Source organism: Atractosteus spatula, chromosome 12 (assembly GCF_055471065.1).
Source record: "Atractosteus spatula isolate fAtrSpa1 chromosome 12, fAtrSpa1.hap1, whole genome shotgun sequence".
NCBI lineage: Eukaryota > Metazoa > Chordata > Actinopteri > Semionotiformes > Lepisosteidae > Atractosteus > Atractosteus spatula.
The window spans coordinates 1,942,105-1,957,613 of NC_142717.1; the positions used below are offsets into that span (position 1 = coordinate 1,942,105).

The 15,509-nt window shown below is 40.6% G+C and overlaps 1 protein-coding gene across 2 annotated transcripts in view; it reads right to left on the reverse strand.

Moving 5' to 3' along the window:
• Nucleotides 1-731: 731 nt before the first annotated feature.
• LOC148822519 (collagen alpha-6(VI) chain-like) overlaps nucleotides 732-15,509 on the reverse strand; it is a 48,711-nt gene continuing 33,933 nt past the window's right edge. The window contains exons 24-35 of one of the 2 annotated variants that reach the window (XR_016093867.1): nucleotides 13,818-13,880; nucleotides 13,237-13,287; nucleotides 12,448-12,483; nucleotides 10,117-10,179; nucleotides 9,452-9,514; nucleotides 8,934-8,969; nucleotides 8,671-8,707; nucleotides 6,716-7,209; nucleotides 5,500-5,596; nucleotides 4,118-5,371; nucleotides 3,330-3,431; nucleotides 732-2,934 (exon numbers count right to left, since the gene is read on the reverse strand). Coding sequence is in view for 1 of the 2 variants with exons in the window: in XM_088929649.1 (XP_088785775.1) it covers nucleotides 2,762-2,934; nucleotides 3,330-3,431; nucleotides 4,694-5,371; nucleotides 5,500-5,596; nucleotides 6,716-7,209; nucleotides 8,671-8,707; nucleotides 8,934-8,969; nucleotides 9,452-9,514; nucleotides 10,117-10,179; nucleotides 12,448-12,483; nucleotides 13,237-13,287; nucleotides 13,818-13,880 (1,893 nt within the window). In the remaining variant the exon portion in view is untranslated. The remainder of the gene's footprint in view (nucleotides 2,935-3,329; nucleotides 3,432-4,117; nucleotides 5,372-5,499; nucleotides 5,597-6,715; nucleotides 7,210-8,670; nucleotides 8,708-8,933; nucleotides 8,970-9,451; nucleotides 9,515-10,116; nucleotides 10,180-12,447; nucleotides 12,484-13,236; nucleotides 13,288-13,817; nucleotides 13,881-15,509) is intronic. The other variant, XM_088929649.1, reaches the window with a different exon arrangement.

Genomic DNA, 15,509 nt, shown 5'->3' on the forward strand with positions numbered 1-15,509 from the left:
GAAAACATGTGGTCACTGTACATAGTTTCAAGTAGAGGTCAGGGTAATTAATCATTCTTGTCATTTAGAAAAAAGAAATCTGAATATGCAACTTTAATACTCCCTCGTGTGTTTCTGTGAAATTGGAATCTTTCCCTTGGGATTCTCCTAATTTTCCTCGAACAAAATCTTCAAAGTTCACAGCGTCTGACTTAATGAAACTCCCTATTTTTGCATTGGTCTTCTTGTATTTTCTAAGTACTGCCACGTCTTTCACTGCACAAGATTTATCACTTTGGGGAATCTGGTACTAAAGTCCAGGGAACTTGATGTCTTCATTTGTTAAAATGCTGACATACAAACAACAGAAAGCATGCTTTAAAATAATAGCTGGTTATATCCATAGTCCTATGTGCATTTAGTTTTTACTCTATGGGAGAGTACTGTGGAATAGCATTCTGGGTTTTGGACTTGTAACTGGAAGGTTGTGGGTTCAGGTCCAGTGAGGTGTGTGGCAGCTGTGCTCTCGCACAAGGTGCTCCAACCAAATCGCTCCAGTGAAAAGCCCACCTGCATAGGTGGATGCGAATGTGATTTGGATTAAACCGTAAGCCACATAAATTTGGTAAAAATAAAATAAAGTCTACAATGGGGTCCTGTCCGGGGTGTGTCCTGCCTTGTGCCTGTTGCTCGCTGGGACAGGCTCCGGTTCCCCTGTGACCCTGAATTGGAAGAAGCAGTTAGACAATGGATGGATGGAAAACACATAAATTTTATTACATCTTCGAAAGGAAGATGCAGATACATTTGCTCATTGTAGCTGACAAAAAGTATTCAACCAAGCATTCAACCAAAGGGACTTTCAAAACAACTCATGAACAAAACTGTAATAAGACAAAGATCTTAAGAATGATATAAAAACAATAAAATGACATTTGAATACAGTTGGATGATTAAGGAGTAGAAAATGTATCATACCACCCAGCCACCTAACATCGCGCGATAGCACACAATAAATCAATCTTGCTCACCCACAAATTTTTATGTGCCTCACTAGGATGGCATTTCTGAGAAATGTGTTTTGGATATTTCATAGTAGTGTCCATCAAAACTTGAGTTGTTTAATAGTTTGAGAAACATATATGTTTTATCATTAGAGTGCTAAGAAATATACAATCAAATTATTACTGATGATAAGAATGAAAGAAATGCTTTGAAATTCAGTGCAGGGATGTTCTGATATAGACCTCTGGCTGTGGAGCTGCATCAGTGTGAAAGCTGCAATGGAAAACACCGGACGTTAGCCCCACTTTTGTAGTTAAAACCACAGATAAAAATCATGTTGGCCATGGAGCCTCCTACAGGTGTATGGAGGTGTGTTGGATAATTTCTGAAAATTAGCGTTTATAATCGGATTCTGGATAGCACAGTCAAATCTTTGAAGAGATAAAGCTAAAACGCATGCCGAGACATGCCAGACGTCCACAACGCCAAAGAGCCAGGAGCAGGAGAGTTCGCACTCTGCTTCCACAGAGCCAGAAACACTTCTGGCTGCATCTCCTGCTCTCTGGTGTCACTCAAATCCTCTGACAGAGACAGGAGCTGGACAGACTCCCACTCCCCTTCACTGATTCAAAAATCCCGCCTTCCCACGTTATCTTCAAACAATACTGCACAGGTAAGTCCCTTATTGAAGATCACAGAATTTTACAGGAAACATAAAAGCCAAAGTGCCCGTTGTCTTTATTTTGCATATATAATTAGTTACAAATTCAGGATTGAAAGGTAATAACAACAACAACAGGTAATATTAAAATGTCTTGAAACTTTGATTTTTTCTGGCACAGGTGCTGCATACATCTTATTAACCTGTTTTAACAGCATGTTGCGAGCTGGTCAGAGCCAGGCTATATAGCTTCACTCAGAATTTTAATTGACTACACCTATTATTGCTACACGTATTATCCACATCTGGACATGCTGTTTTACATTTTTATTGTAAAATGGGATGAAATGGCGTATGTTTTATGAAAAACACACAGAAGGCTCAGATACAGAATTTCTTTTACAAACCCCCCTTTTTGACCAAACAAACTTTTTCCATTTCTCTAGAATCTAACATTTTAATCTTCAGCACGCTCTTTAAGTCTAAAGACTAAGTATACTATATCATCCAGACAGTATCTGTTTCTTGTACTGATCAACATAATATTGCAGTTTATTTTTAGCTGGTGCTAACTGACTTATAGCTTCTACTGTATGTAGGCACCTCCATTTTCAGTCATTATCATTCCATCATAGCACTTTCTTATGAGGAGCAGCACTGGAAGATGGTACCACAACTTGGGTAAAGATACGATATAATTGAAGGCTGAGTGTATATTAAATCACAGGAGAATATACCCAGCGGATGATAAAATGGATTGCTGTCAGACCCATTATGAAAGACACAAAAGCGAATGTGATATGCAGGTGGCATGCTTGAACACTACAGATAGGTGTAAATGGAGAGTGGCTAAAATGTTTTTCGTTGCTATGAGATATTATCTAATCCAATTACAGTACAATACCACGATACCTTTCCTTGGGACCAGAAGAGGTGCATATACAGTACAGCACACGTTACGTCTGAATACAAACATGTTCCCATTTCATTTATAAATGGGCAAAAAACACATTTACACAAAAAGAAGAGCAGCTCTATATTTTTGTACTAAACTTCAGAAGAATGTTGGATTTAAGAATGCTTCAAGAATAAGACCCCAGTTTCTTTACAAATAATTCACCTCCCTCGAAGTCTGACGATTCCCTCCGTCTCCGTCTCCTTTTCCTCACTATAGCTGTACACCTGTTCACTTCCTTGAAGGTCTACAAACTCTGTAACATATTGTTCTTGCTCCCTGGTTTCTTCGTCAAGGTGATGGTATAATCCGTGTAAATCTCTTCCACCAGATCCTGTAAAATAGTCAATTATTTGCAACTGTTTTGAAAAAGAGAAAAACTTTCAACAGAAAGTGAAGCCAAAGTCCATTATGCAAAAAACACAAAGTATTAGATAATACAAGGATAGTATTGTAAAAGATAATACCATGTGAAGGTTTCTTCCATTAAACACCTTCAGTTTTTACACCTTAACTTCAGCCTGAAACCTGATTTACAGTATATGGTAACATACTGTACCTGGTTAGATGCTGAAGTTCAGATTTATGCTTGATCAACAGTCTTGCTCCTTTACAGATATTCTAAATACATTATTTTTCTTTTACTGGGTTCATGAATACAGGTTAAAAAAAAAGGAATATCCCTTCTGAAAAACTCCCCCGATGAAGTCAGTCAGAAACCTACTGTACCTCCTTCCGAATATTCTCCAGGGATACCTTTAGAGTGAAACCATTTCTGGAGACTTTCGCATTTTCTTTGAACATCAGGTGGAGGATATGTGTTGATTCCACCTGTGGGAGTATGGATTTCGTTTAAAAGCTAGCATGGAGAGCATTGTGCTCAAATGACCTGTCCGAAATACATTAAACAAATACAGTTACAGTACTATCTACTTCTCCCATGCAGCATCACAGTATGTGTCTGATATAACACACCTCCTTACCAGTATTCTCACTGAATAACTATGAGGGGGTGTGGAAGCTCCAGTCAACATCTGTTCATGTTTCCTTTATTAATCAATAATATGCTACTGATTATAAAGTTACTCATGAACACTTTGTCAACATGCTGAAAAAAAAACACAGTCCATAGTGTTCTTCCCCTTTAACAGTCATAACAGCTATATTATTTTTTTTGTGATCTGTGTGAAAATTGCTGCGAACCAGTGATGTGAGGGATTCGTTTTAAAAAAAAGGAAACAAGACAGCTCTGTAATTGCTGCAGATCTGAAGCGAAAAACTGTGATGCCACAGAACTGCAGAAATTTCATATTGTAATGTGTCTAAGATGGCTTACCTATCAACACCATTATATGAAATGGGCCTAAGAAACACAGTGCGCTTATAAAAGAATAAACTTGAAATTGGGGTGAAAAAATTAAAAGTATAAAGAATTCAAGAGTGAGGTAGGGCCTTTTTTACTAAGTGTAGCAATTGCAACTTCACTGAGTCTATTGGTTTTCGGTCCTTTTAATTACCTGTCCTAACTGATGTACGTAATTGACCTGCTTGTTGAGACTTTGGGGCGGAGCGGTGCCTGGGGCTGGAAGGATGCCGGTTCAAATCCCACAGTCGGCAGAGGAATCCTACTCCGTTGGGCCTCTGAGCAAGGCCCTTAACCCCAACTGCTCCAGGGGCACTGTACAATGGCTGACCCTGCGCTCTGACCCCCAGCTTCTCTCCCTGTCTGTGTGTCTCATGAAGAGAGCAAGCTGGGGTATGCGAAAAGACAAATTCTTAATGCAAGAAATTGTATAGGGCTAATAAAGTGATGTTATGTTAAGTGGTCACCCAGGGACAAGACTGAGTGATATGGGAATCCCTAACAAGATGGACCAGATGAGATGAGAGTCCAGGAAATATCAAGGGTCAGTGTTGAGAATCTTTGCAACGTCCATCAAAGACAAATGAAGTGACGCAAAGTAAATAGCAAACCTGTCACAATGTCTTTGCAATTGACACAGGACTGGGGGTAACATTAAAGACCAGCAAAAGTACCTGGTCATTAAAGACCAGTAAGGACCAGAAGGGAAATGAAATCATCGTCTCCTTACTGTTTAGAACGCGAATGAAGCCTTGAGTAAACCTTCGAGCGTATTCTATCCCATCATGCTTCACTTCACCCAGACACAACAGATGCTGTTCCAGTGGGATGCTCGCCAGTTTTTCCACTGCTGTGACATTGGATTGACACCCCAGTGAAAGGGTGAACAAAGTCACGCCCTCACACTGAGCTAGCAGGGCGACGTGATCCAGCTTGGCTTGGTCCCACACGTTTGTCTCCTCTCCGATAACTGTAAAAATGACCTTCGTTGGTCTGGGCCTGGAGGACTTGAGCATGATATTGTGGATCACCCACTCCACAGCATGCTCAGCACAGGAGAAGCCACCGGTCTGCCGCATGTTCTTGTAAATGTGCCTTTTCATTAAGTCCCTGTTTCTATACCGCAGGAGGTCAAACTCGATCTTGACTGGCTCTTCTCCTTGCCTTGGGGGGTAGTTCAGCGTGCTGTGCTGCACCAGAGCCACCCTGGCTCCCCTGTCGGAGGTCCCTGGCTGGCTGCTAATGACAAGCTGGTCCAGAATGGAGCTCAGAAGCTCCTTGACACCATCATACTGATCCGTCCGCACGTTCCGGGAGCTGTCAACTACCAGAGCCAGGTCCAAGTCCATTTGCAGAGGAATGGGAACATATTTGAAGCTTTGGCATACCATTGAGGGACTGCATGGATCTGAAACAAGGAATAAACAAAAAAAAAAGCCTGTGCATATTACATTCTATCTACACACACTTATACATTGCATTAATAATGGGAAACCCTCCCCATGAAGTATTTGTTATCGTTTGTCGCAGGCTTACCGTAGCACAGCGCACACTGCCGAACTCTGTAGAGCTCTGGGCTCTGATCCTGTGCTTCTTCCAGCACAGACACCATGAACCTCCCACTTTCATAGGCCTAATAATGAAGCAGAGAAACAGAATAAGCATTGCTTGGGGATTTTTGGACTAAGGAGGTAGATCATGTTGATCAAAGAAAATGTTTACATGTGTTAATACGTAGAATTGGGCTCATTTTACAAACCCATTAAAATAGAGATGCTTTGTTTTTTTTTTTGCTTTCATTTGCTTTACGTTCTACAACAAATCCTACAAAACAACAATATCGTCTCCTTTTGCTTTAGATACTGTATTCAAAAGAGAAATAACAACAATGAAATCAGCAGAAGAGTACTTAAAAAGGTCTAAATTAATCCAGAGCATCAATGGGGAGCAATTTCTAAAAAAGAATGTTTCTAAAAAGAAATCCAGCAACTTCATACAATCCAGCCCCACTTCAGAGCGTTGGTAGGGCTAAGTACAACGTGGTAGGAACTGGGCACTACTAATGCTTATTTACATGGTTACTAACAAGATTCTGAATGTTCTCGTGTACAGATGGTCTATTAATGGATGTAACAGTATTATTAACTTTAGACCAGACACAAAGCTCAACTACACTAAAGCCCTGTCACATTCATACTGATGCAGAGTCACGATGATGATGATGATGATGCTCCCTCTGATGATGATACTAGAGCATCACGATTTACTGAGTTATACTGTACGATACAAAAAACAAATATCGCACAAACTGCTGAATGAAAGCCAATGTTAAAACATGCAGCGGGTTTTGTAAAATCCACGTTACAATGCAGACTCAGGAGAGTACAAAGTTAAAAACAATTACAGAAAAAAGGAAATACCTTGTCAGCTACAATCATACTGACTTGTTTATACAAAAAGCAGTTTATTTTACAGATCAAAAGAAGGCAGGTGAAAAAAAAGAATCAGAACCCATATTCTGTTTAAGGTAAATGTATTAATTAATATGCAACAGGAACAACATATTACAGTTCTGAACTACTTCAGAAATAAGGGTAGGACACTGAACTCAGCTTCTGGGTATCACGGGGGAAAAAAATATATTTTTGCTCTCAGCACCAACAGGACAGCACTAATTCTTAAGCAGAGGTATTCATAGATTCTGTACCTTTCACTCGTGTTTCAATAACATTTTGTTTTGTCCCCCCCTCACCTCAAAAGCCCGTCTGACGTTGGGCACGTTCCTGAAGGCGATGATCACGGGGGTGATGTCCAGAGCCTTGAACTCCAGTGCTGCTGTCACAATAAGAGAGGCCTCCTGCGATGCTCCATTGCTGATGAAGATGGCCACCTTCCTCATGAGCACACCCCGGCGGACCCGCTTGAACACGTTCCTGGCTACGAATCTCATAGCCGCCCCGATGTTGCGGCGGCTGGTTGTTCTCATGGGTGGTATCTTGTTTATGGCTTCGATCAGTTGTTTTTTCCTGTGGTAGTCCGAGAAGCGAATAAGATACTTTGTGGTGGAGCTGTAGGAGACAACAGCCACGCGGGCTCCGGTGGGGCAGTTGCTTTCTGAGACGGTCAGATCCTGGAGGAGGTTCACGGCGATGTTCCGCATTCTCTCAAAGACCTGCGGAGTAACATCCTCGGACATGTCAAGGGCAACGACCAGCTCTGTTGGGTACACGGGGCAATCCGTCCTGCCTGGGAAGAAATCGACACATTCCCAAAACTTGAAAAAATTAAACTTTAACACACTGCAAGACAGATATTGCAAAACAACAAAAAGAAATGGTGCAATACTAAAATAATTTCATGCTGCAAATGAAAGCGACCCTTTTATTTCCGCAGGTGTTCAGGTCCTTTGGCTCACCAAGGGCTGAGTATCAAGTAACCAGCCAGAAAAAATAAAATAAAAACCTCTTCTGAAGGGAAGTTATTAAAAATGCTGAATTGATACACATTTTATAACAGTAAGAGATATAATAATATTACTGTGTCTCATTTCAATTCCAAATGATGCTTTTTTTTAAGAGAGCCCCCCCCACACACACACACAAAATCAAACTACGCAAAGTAGGTTTTTACATTAAATGAATTAAAGAATATACTGTGTACTATTTTTAATATTATATGGTAGAATGCTATTTAGACCTAAAATTGATATTTGGGCAGTTTTATTTAATTTATAAACAGTCTGATCCCTACAGGAGGAGTTCTGAGAAGGTTTAGAAACATGCTGTATGCGTGTTTGCACTGTACAACTTTTCTTACAGGCTGGATGAATCTGGCAAGTTAGTCCTGATATAACTCCACTAAATCAACAGACAAACTCTGTGGATGCAGTGGTTGTCTGAGTACAGCCAAAAAAGATGGAAAAATAAAAACGAATTCCAAATAATACATAAACTTTGAAGTAGTGCAACTTGAAGTGTAGTTATACACCACACACCACATAGTACTTTTAACTCTGGATTTTAAAAAGTCAAACTCTTGACCTCACTCATTCATTACAGTTGGTGCCAAGTGCTAAAATAAATATTACCAATAAAAGAGAAGACACCAAAGAATAAATTAATTATGTAGAACAATTCCAACAAATTACCTTCACAGCATGCTGTTAAAGAGAAAATTAAATTAAATGTTAGATTTCCCCAGCAGCATTTGTTGAACATACAAAGTTCATATTTAAATTTAAAACATCCACAAAGAAAAAAATGAAATCTTTCATTACGAAGTCATTAATGATTAATCTTTATTATTTCTGTAAAAAACAACACCAGTTTGGTACATAGCTATTACGGTACAGTTTAATTTTGATTTTGAAATCAGAGATGAGTGTTTTAGATTTCAGAAAATATTTTAAAAAAAGAAAATGAAATTTCCATTTGTGAAGAAAAAAAAAGGCCTCCCACATTCCCACATTGCCCTGCAACAATCAAGCTTTTTTACTGGTAAATTAAATTGTAACTGCACTTATTACTTTTAAAAAGTCAAAATGTTGATTTTCATTACATGTTGCCTGCTGTCGGATTATCAGGTTTGATACAACAGCTATTAGCATTTCTTATATCATCTTTTGTTTCCTTGGTAGCATGCTGTTGTATGTGCTCTTTATGTTTCTTTTAATACAGTATGAAAATCTCTGGAGGAAAAAAAACTTACGGCATAGCTTCTTGATGTGGGAAACAAGCTCACAGATCTAGATGGATAAATGAAATAGAGGTACAGTATGTTGAATGTTCATTAAATCAAACAAGAACATTACAAAGGTTACAAACAAGTGGAAGTCATTTGGTAGCTCATGGCTGAGTGATCCAAAGATCTCATCCAGCTGTTCTCCGAAAGGGGCTCCAACAACTTGACTGATTAGCTACAGTAGGTTCATATTTTTAAATCTGGAAATAAAATGCAGCTACAATACATACATTGTCTGATTTGCGTCTGCTCGGTCCTTTAGCACCCTGAAAAAGAATACAGTTTTGAAAATTATAAGAAAGTGACATGAAAATGAGATCAACACAATCACAAAGGGCCGATTTCAGATTTGATACTGTATATTATTTACTGTGCCTTTTTTCTAATGCCAATACTATACATGATTTCACGATACGGTGACACTGAAAGCAATCTGTCACTATCATGAAGGATCAAGAAACCCGTGTTTATTAGTTACTGTTCTTAGTAATGTCATCCTGTTCAGGGGCCTATGCCAGCAAGCAACAGGCACAAGTCAGGACACATCCTGGGTGAGATGCCGGGCCGTTGCAGGGCAGACACACGGGCACACAATTTCCCCTGCCACCCTAGTTTGCTTGTTTATGTGGTCCTATATTTACAGAAAAACAAAAGACCCCTGGAAATCTCAAGATCAGAGCACAGTCAGACACGGATCAGCTGTAATTGTAGTTCCCGTAACAGAGAGACGGTCAGATTCAAATCTGACCTCATGGCCCTGGGGACCAGGGTTTCCAGGCTGTCCAGGGGCACCAGGCCTGCCGGTGATGCCCTGAAACAAACACACAGCACAATTAACGGGGTCCCATTAGACATCAGATGCACACAAAAATTGAACTCTGCGGAGAAAGTAGCTTTTTGTTAGAACCCACGTATGCTTTGGCTGCTCAACCCGTGTTATTAAAAAAAGAATTTAAAAAGTGGACTTTTTCAGCCCAGGTGCTTTTAAGTTGGAACCGAAAAGACTAATTCATGATGCAGCCAGCTGAATTTGCCTTTGCCCTTGGTTTTGCAAAAACTCCTGTGTAACAAGGCAGCAAACTCTTGTGTAATGGTAGACATATGTCCACCACAGGGAACATAGCATTCCTGAGAGTTTTTCTTTGGAAACCGGAAGGACAGCATTGCATCCAGGCAGATCGCACAAACTCCAAGCCGGAGACCCACAAGTCCGCGCTCAAACCTGGAACCCAACAAAAGTGAGGCAGTGTTTCTAACCCCTGTGCCGCTCCATCGGTTATTACTTTCCATCTGCACATTTCTGGCAAGAAGGAATCTGAGACGTTATTCCGAGGAGCTCGACACAGCTGCAGATATATTGCCGAACTGGAGTTTTTCATGAGCCTGCAAGGAAAGCACATCAACGGCCCTCACCCGGCGTCCGCTGACCCCTGTGGGACCGATGCTTCCTTTCCTTCCTGGATCCCCTGGTGGTCCCTTAAAGTCAAGAGGAGAAGAGACACTGAGCTTTGCTTTCTCCTACAGTACTGGATACATATCCCGCTCCAAACACAGTAGGAGCCCAGTGCTCTTCCACTGCAGTTCCTGTATGAGCCAGTGTAACATTCTATCAACGCTGACCAACATAATTAAAGAAGCAATTCTCAAAAGCTGAAACTACTGATGTGACTGTGTGCATCACTGTGCTGCATTAACACCCTGTAGACGGCAGCAGCTAAACAAGGCTGGGCCTGGTCAGGACTGCAATGGCCCTCACTACTTACACAGCCCACTGGACTTCTTGAAGCAGTAGGGGTGTTGAACCAGGTTTATTGGTTACATTCCACTCTGGGATGACACAGAGGGCTTGTGAGCATTCCTAATGCCCCCCCCCCCCCCCAATTCAGTTAAAAGAATTGGACACTTTTCCTCCTGATTTGCCAAATCATGGAGCTGCTGGCACTCAATGCAAATATAGCATTCTCCTGTCCTGGGCGGGTGCTGTGGTCAGTAATGTCACCTCCTATATTTAGACCTCCGTTGGGAGAAAAAAACATTACAATATAAATTCAAGGAGATCAAAGGAACTTAATTGTGTGTTTTTGTTCAGTGGTGACTACCATGCAATATGTGATTAATACACACAGCACTCATATCCCAAGTTCAGGAAGTTGGATGAACTATGTACAGTTTACTGTTAAAAGATCTGTATGAGCAGAGTTTGGGGACCAAGCTATTTGAGAACCTATGTACATCACATAGCTTGAGCCTACTCATGCTTTAAATAGGAAATACATTTACCATCATCTCTGTTGAAATGACTATCAAAAACTCAAGAACGTCATTCAAATAGAGGAGTGGCCCTCCTGTAGTCCAGTTCTCAAACTTTAGTGACCAGGGACCATTGGAGATATTCTTCTAGTGGGAACTTCTTCGACTTTGTGGGTGAAACTGTGCAGCTGTAACTGTTATTAAACCCTTGTTTGGAGTGGTGATAGTAGATAACACAGACTAGAGCAATAGAGACTGGCCTGGCTTCTTAATGTGTTGGCACTAACAAATGATTTTTGACACAATTTTGGCTAATTTTAGATAGAAACTTGGCTCATTTCAAGATGGATGTATTTCTTCCAAAAAAGTACACAGGACAATTTTGTAATGAGCTGTGTGTTTCTTTTGGAACTAAATATACAGTACATTTACCACTTGTCCATGAGCAGTGTGCAGCCACTTAAAACAGTCACAGTATATGCTGGTATTACTTATGTCAATAATGTCACGTTGATTATTATAATATGACATAATACCGTATATATAGTATACATAATCTTAATGATTTGTTATTTTGCTGTCCTGTTTTATATCCCTTCTAGTAGCTCAAAAATCGTTTTGCTTTTCAAATTATGTTCAGTTTTTTACAAGTGTTATGCAGGGACAGCAACACTATGAATTTACATGAGTGGTTCTCATTGTGTATTTTAACAAATGAGATTATCGGTTTTGCCAGACTCAGGAAGAAAATATGAATTGTCTGTTCTGAATCTAATTAAGGCATGACAGGGCTGGATAGTATTATATTGCAGAAGTACTTGGCCAATAAGTGACCTTTACATTAATGTCTCACGCTGAGATTTTTTATAAAATCTGTGTTGGACAGATTCGAGGATGGATAAGTGACAGGAGACCTGGATCACCTGGAGGCAGTCACCATCTCACCACTCCAGGTGATTCAGGGATATTTAAGGGCTGCTCAGACTCTTTTCGAGGGATGTGTTATACAATAGTGTTTGTTCTCTGAGCTTCTCAAGTCTTTAGTTTCCCAGGTCTCCTCTCCTGCCCTTTGTTTGTTTCACTTTCCTGACCTTGCTTGGTTCTTGTCTACATTTCTCGGGTCTCCGGTGTGCTCGTTATTTTCTACAGCGTTGATCTCGGCTTGGAACCCGCCTTGCTTGACCTCATCTCCTTCAGACATGCCTGGCTGAGGAGCCAATGGTGCAAAGCTACCACCTGTGGAATTATGACAGAATGCCTCCAAGTCAGACTCCCCCTGCACAGGCCCTGGACTGCATTTGCCTGAACTGCGTTCTGTTTCCCCAGTCTGCTACAGCGCCACTCCAACTGTGCGCACAGCTGAGTCACTGCCTTTCGTCCAGGAGGTGGATTCAACTTGCGACTCCTGATCCGCTGCTGGTTCCCGTCAGAGGGATGTGATAGTATGCAATACAATCAAACATTTTAATACAATAAAGCTTTTACACAGCCTACCTGAGGCCCTGGGTAGCCCGGAAAACCTACTTCACCCTGAAACAAAACAAATGTCAGCAAAGATCCTTAAGTACAAGAGAGGAGTTGCAGAAGATTCCCCAACTCAAATACTTACAACGGATATTACATAATTCATATGCAAAAGCCGCATACTGTGTATACTGTGATGTTATGTCTAATTCCATGTGTTTATCATCATCTGTTGATGACTAATGTTGCTCTTTTCTTCCAAGGTCTTATTATGGGCTTTAACACGTGGTCTTTAGATTTGTATGCAGACAGCATGACAAAGCAATTGAAAGGACATATGGCCACAACATCTCATCATTCTACACAATGGAAGAAGCAGTTTAATCATGGCAGGGAATCAAAGATATTTTGGATGTGGCCAGTCCAGAGGAAAGCTCTGCTGAGGAATACATAATAAGATCCAATTTCCCCAACACGTTTGCAAGCACCTGCGAAGCACAATGGAGTTTCTTTTGGAAACCATTAGCCTTAAACAGATTGGAGTGTCAAATGCTTTTTCCAGATGCTGGATGCTGGCAAGACCTCAGCTCCCAAGATCAACGCGAGGCACTGCAACCTAGTAAAGAGCTCTGCTGGAGCTATTCAAGACTGTTCTGGATTTACAGAGCATTTGAAATACCCTTCAGATAGCAGTAAGTAAAAAGCTGAAAATGGGTGGTTGTTTCTATAATACAAATAGTAAGAAAAAAATCAGACAATACTTTAAATTCTTTACTGGTGTGCCTGGTATTCATGCAGAATAACATTTCAGATATCTACCTTTCTTCCTTTCTGTCCAGGGGGTCCATAACCATGTCTGCCATTGCTCCCCTGTTTATCAAATGAGACAATAATTACTCTTCCGTGACTCAATCACACTTACTAGGACCATATTTAATTAATCAGAATATCAGATTCAACTCTTGGAAACTACAGCCCTTCTTTCATTGCATTCACATAGGAAATAAAATTTCTAGAAAAAACGTTTGGTCAATGAAACCACATACTGTATATGTTTGACTTATTATTATTATTATAGATAGATATGAGTTCAGGTGGGGAGCTGCGTCAGCATGCGTAGGCTGCAAAGGAACAAGTAATAGGTTTATTCCATGCTGAAAAAAAGAAGAGAGAAAACACAACGTTTCAGCCGTGGAGCCTTCTTCAGGTGTGAGCTAGATATAATACTTATAAGTTACATTTATTATATGCTCAATGTTGCATGTATTATTTGATTTAAGGTGTTATGTGTTATCAAAACATAATGAAAGGGAAGTAACTCTAAATCACATTATCATTAAACGTGACAAAGATGGCAGTCCCCAGAAATCCACCATTTTCATGTTTTGACTAAATCACACCGGTAATCCTGCTGGTCCTCTTGGTCCTACAGCTCCTCCTTCTCCAGGGTCTCCAGGCTGACCCTGAAGTGCATTATTAAAAGAGAGGTGAAAAGTCAGTGACAAACATACAGGCCCATACTCTGTTACAGTGATTAAAACAGCCTTATAATTCATTTGGATTACTGGTGAAGTGGCAAGACCTATTACTAAACTTAGAATTTAGTTTTATTAAAGATCTCTAATAATCTTGGTGTTGCCTTGACCAAGCATCTTGGTGCCTCTTTGTAAACGCAGAGGAGACATGGCCTGGTAGCTCAGCCCCTCAGGCTCTGCAGCCTGGATCACAGTCCTGATGCCTCTTCCCGCCCTCACCTCAGCCCTTCAGCCCTGCACCCGGAGCACTCCAGCCCCGTTACCTGCCAGCCTGTTCACCGCCAGGATATTGTCCAATTTGACAGCAATGCACAGCTCAGCCTGGCTCTTGGCACGCCCCCTGCAGACCGCCCTGATGATGTGGCCCGGTTCTGCCCGGCTCGAGGTGCAGACCCTCCAACCCAGCCCTGTCCCCGAATCTCCTCCCTGCGCTCCTTCCCACAATGAAGAGTCCATACTGGAGCCACTACCACTGGACCCTTGCTCTTGGGTTCATAACTGCTCCATGCCTGCCCTTGACTACCAGGTGAGTGGAGCGGCATATTTGTATGAATGGAAGATCTCAGAAATGAAGAAAATCATTGATTTTGCCTGAAAAATGAATTTGTTTTTAGCAAATAAATGCAATTGTAAATAAAACACATAGTATAAAAATATACACACATACAGTAGTTCAGTGTTGTGAACGGTACATGGCCTATTCTGTCACAGCACAACAAAGCAAAAGCAGATGTGTTGTTTTTTAGATGAAAATGTTTTTTCTATAAATCGGTTATTACAAATGATTTTAACATCAGTACGACTGTATGCTCTAGCTGGTGTTATGCTTTTACAAACCAAATGCTGTGTGAAATGTTGGATATCCTGTTAGATATGGCTTTTCAAACACCACTGAAAGTTAAACAAAGGCAAACGTATTGTAATACATCCATATTTGACCCACAATACGGCCAGGTGGTTGACCTTAACCAAGCAGGTTAAGACAGACGACTAACTTATTATTCCTTGTGTTGTTCCTTGTGAAAAATGTAATGGAGTGTCTAGGGGATTTAACTTAGCTGCAGAAATACATAAACCTCTCTGGCCTTTGTAGATGGTGCCTGGCAGTTCTTCTATTTCTTTTGTAACTTGGCACTAGGACTGCTGTTCACTTTGTCTCAATTACCAAAAAAAATGGCATTCCTACAGTATAAAGACAAAAATGCTGCCTGAATAACATTTCCTGCTCAGTTTCAGTTGTTGAAAAATGGTTTAGGTGATGGACTCAAAAAATGGCAGACATTACCCCAAAAATAAAAGTATTCATATTTTTGAAAAATAGTATTCCTTCATAAGTAAGTCAGGGTGTCATCTTGGTTTTTTCTTCTTAAATGTAAAAACCACTTCTCTTGAGGAATAATCTGTGCAATCAGACCCAGAGAGCACAAATCACAGTGAAGATCCCTGGGCTAATTTATATCTGGTGCTTGTGCATGAAGTAAACAAACTGGGCATCTGATCTAGCCTTTCTAAAACTTAGACTTGCTTCTCACTGTACTTATGTTCTAAAATTTAGAT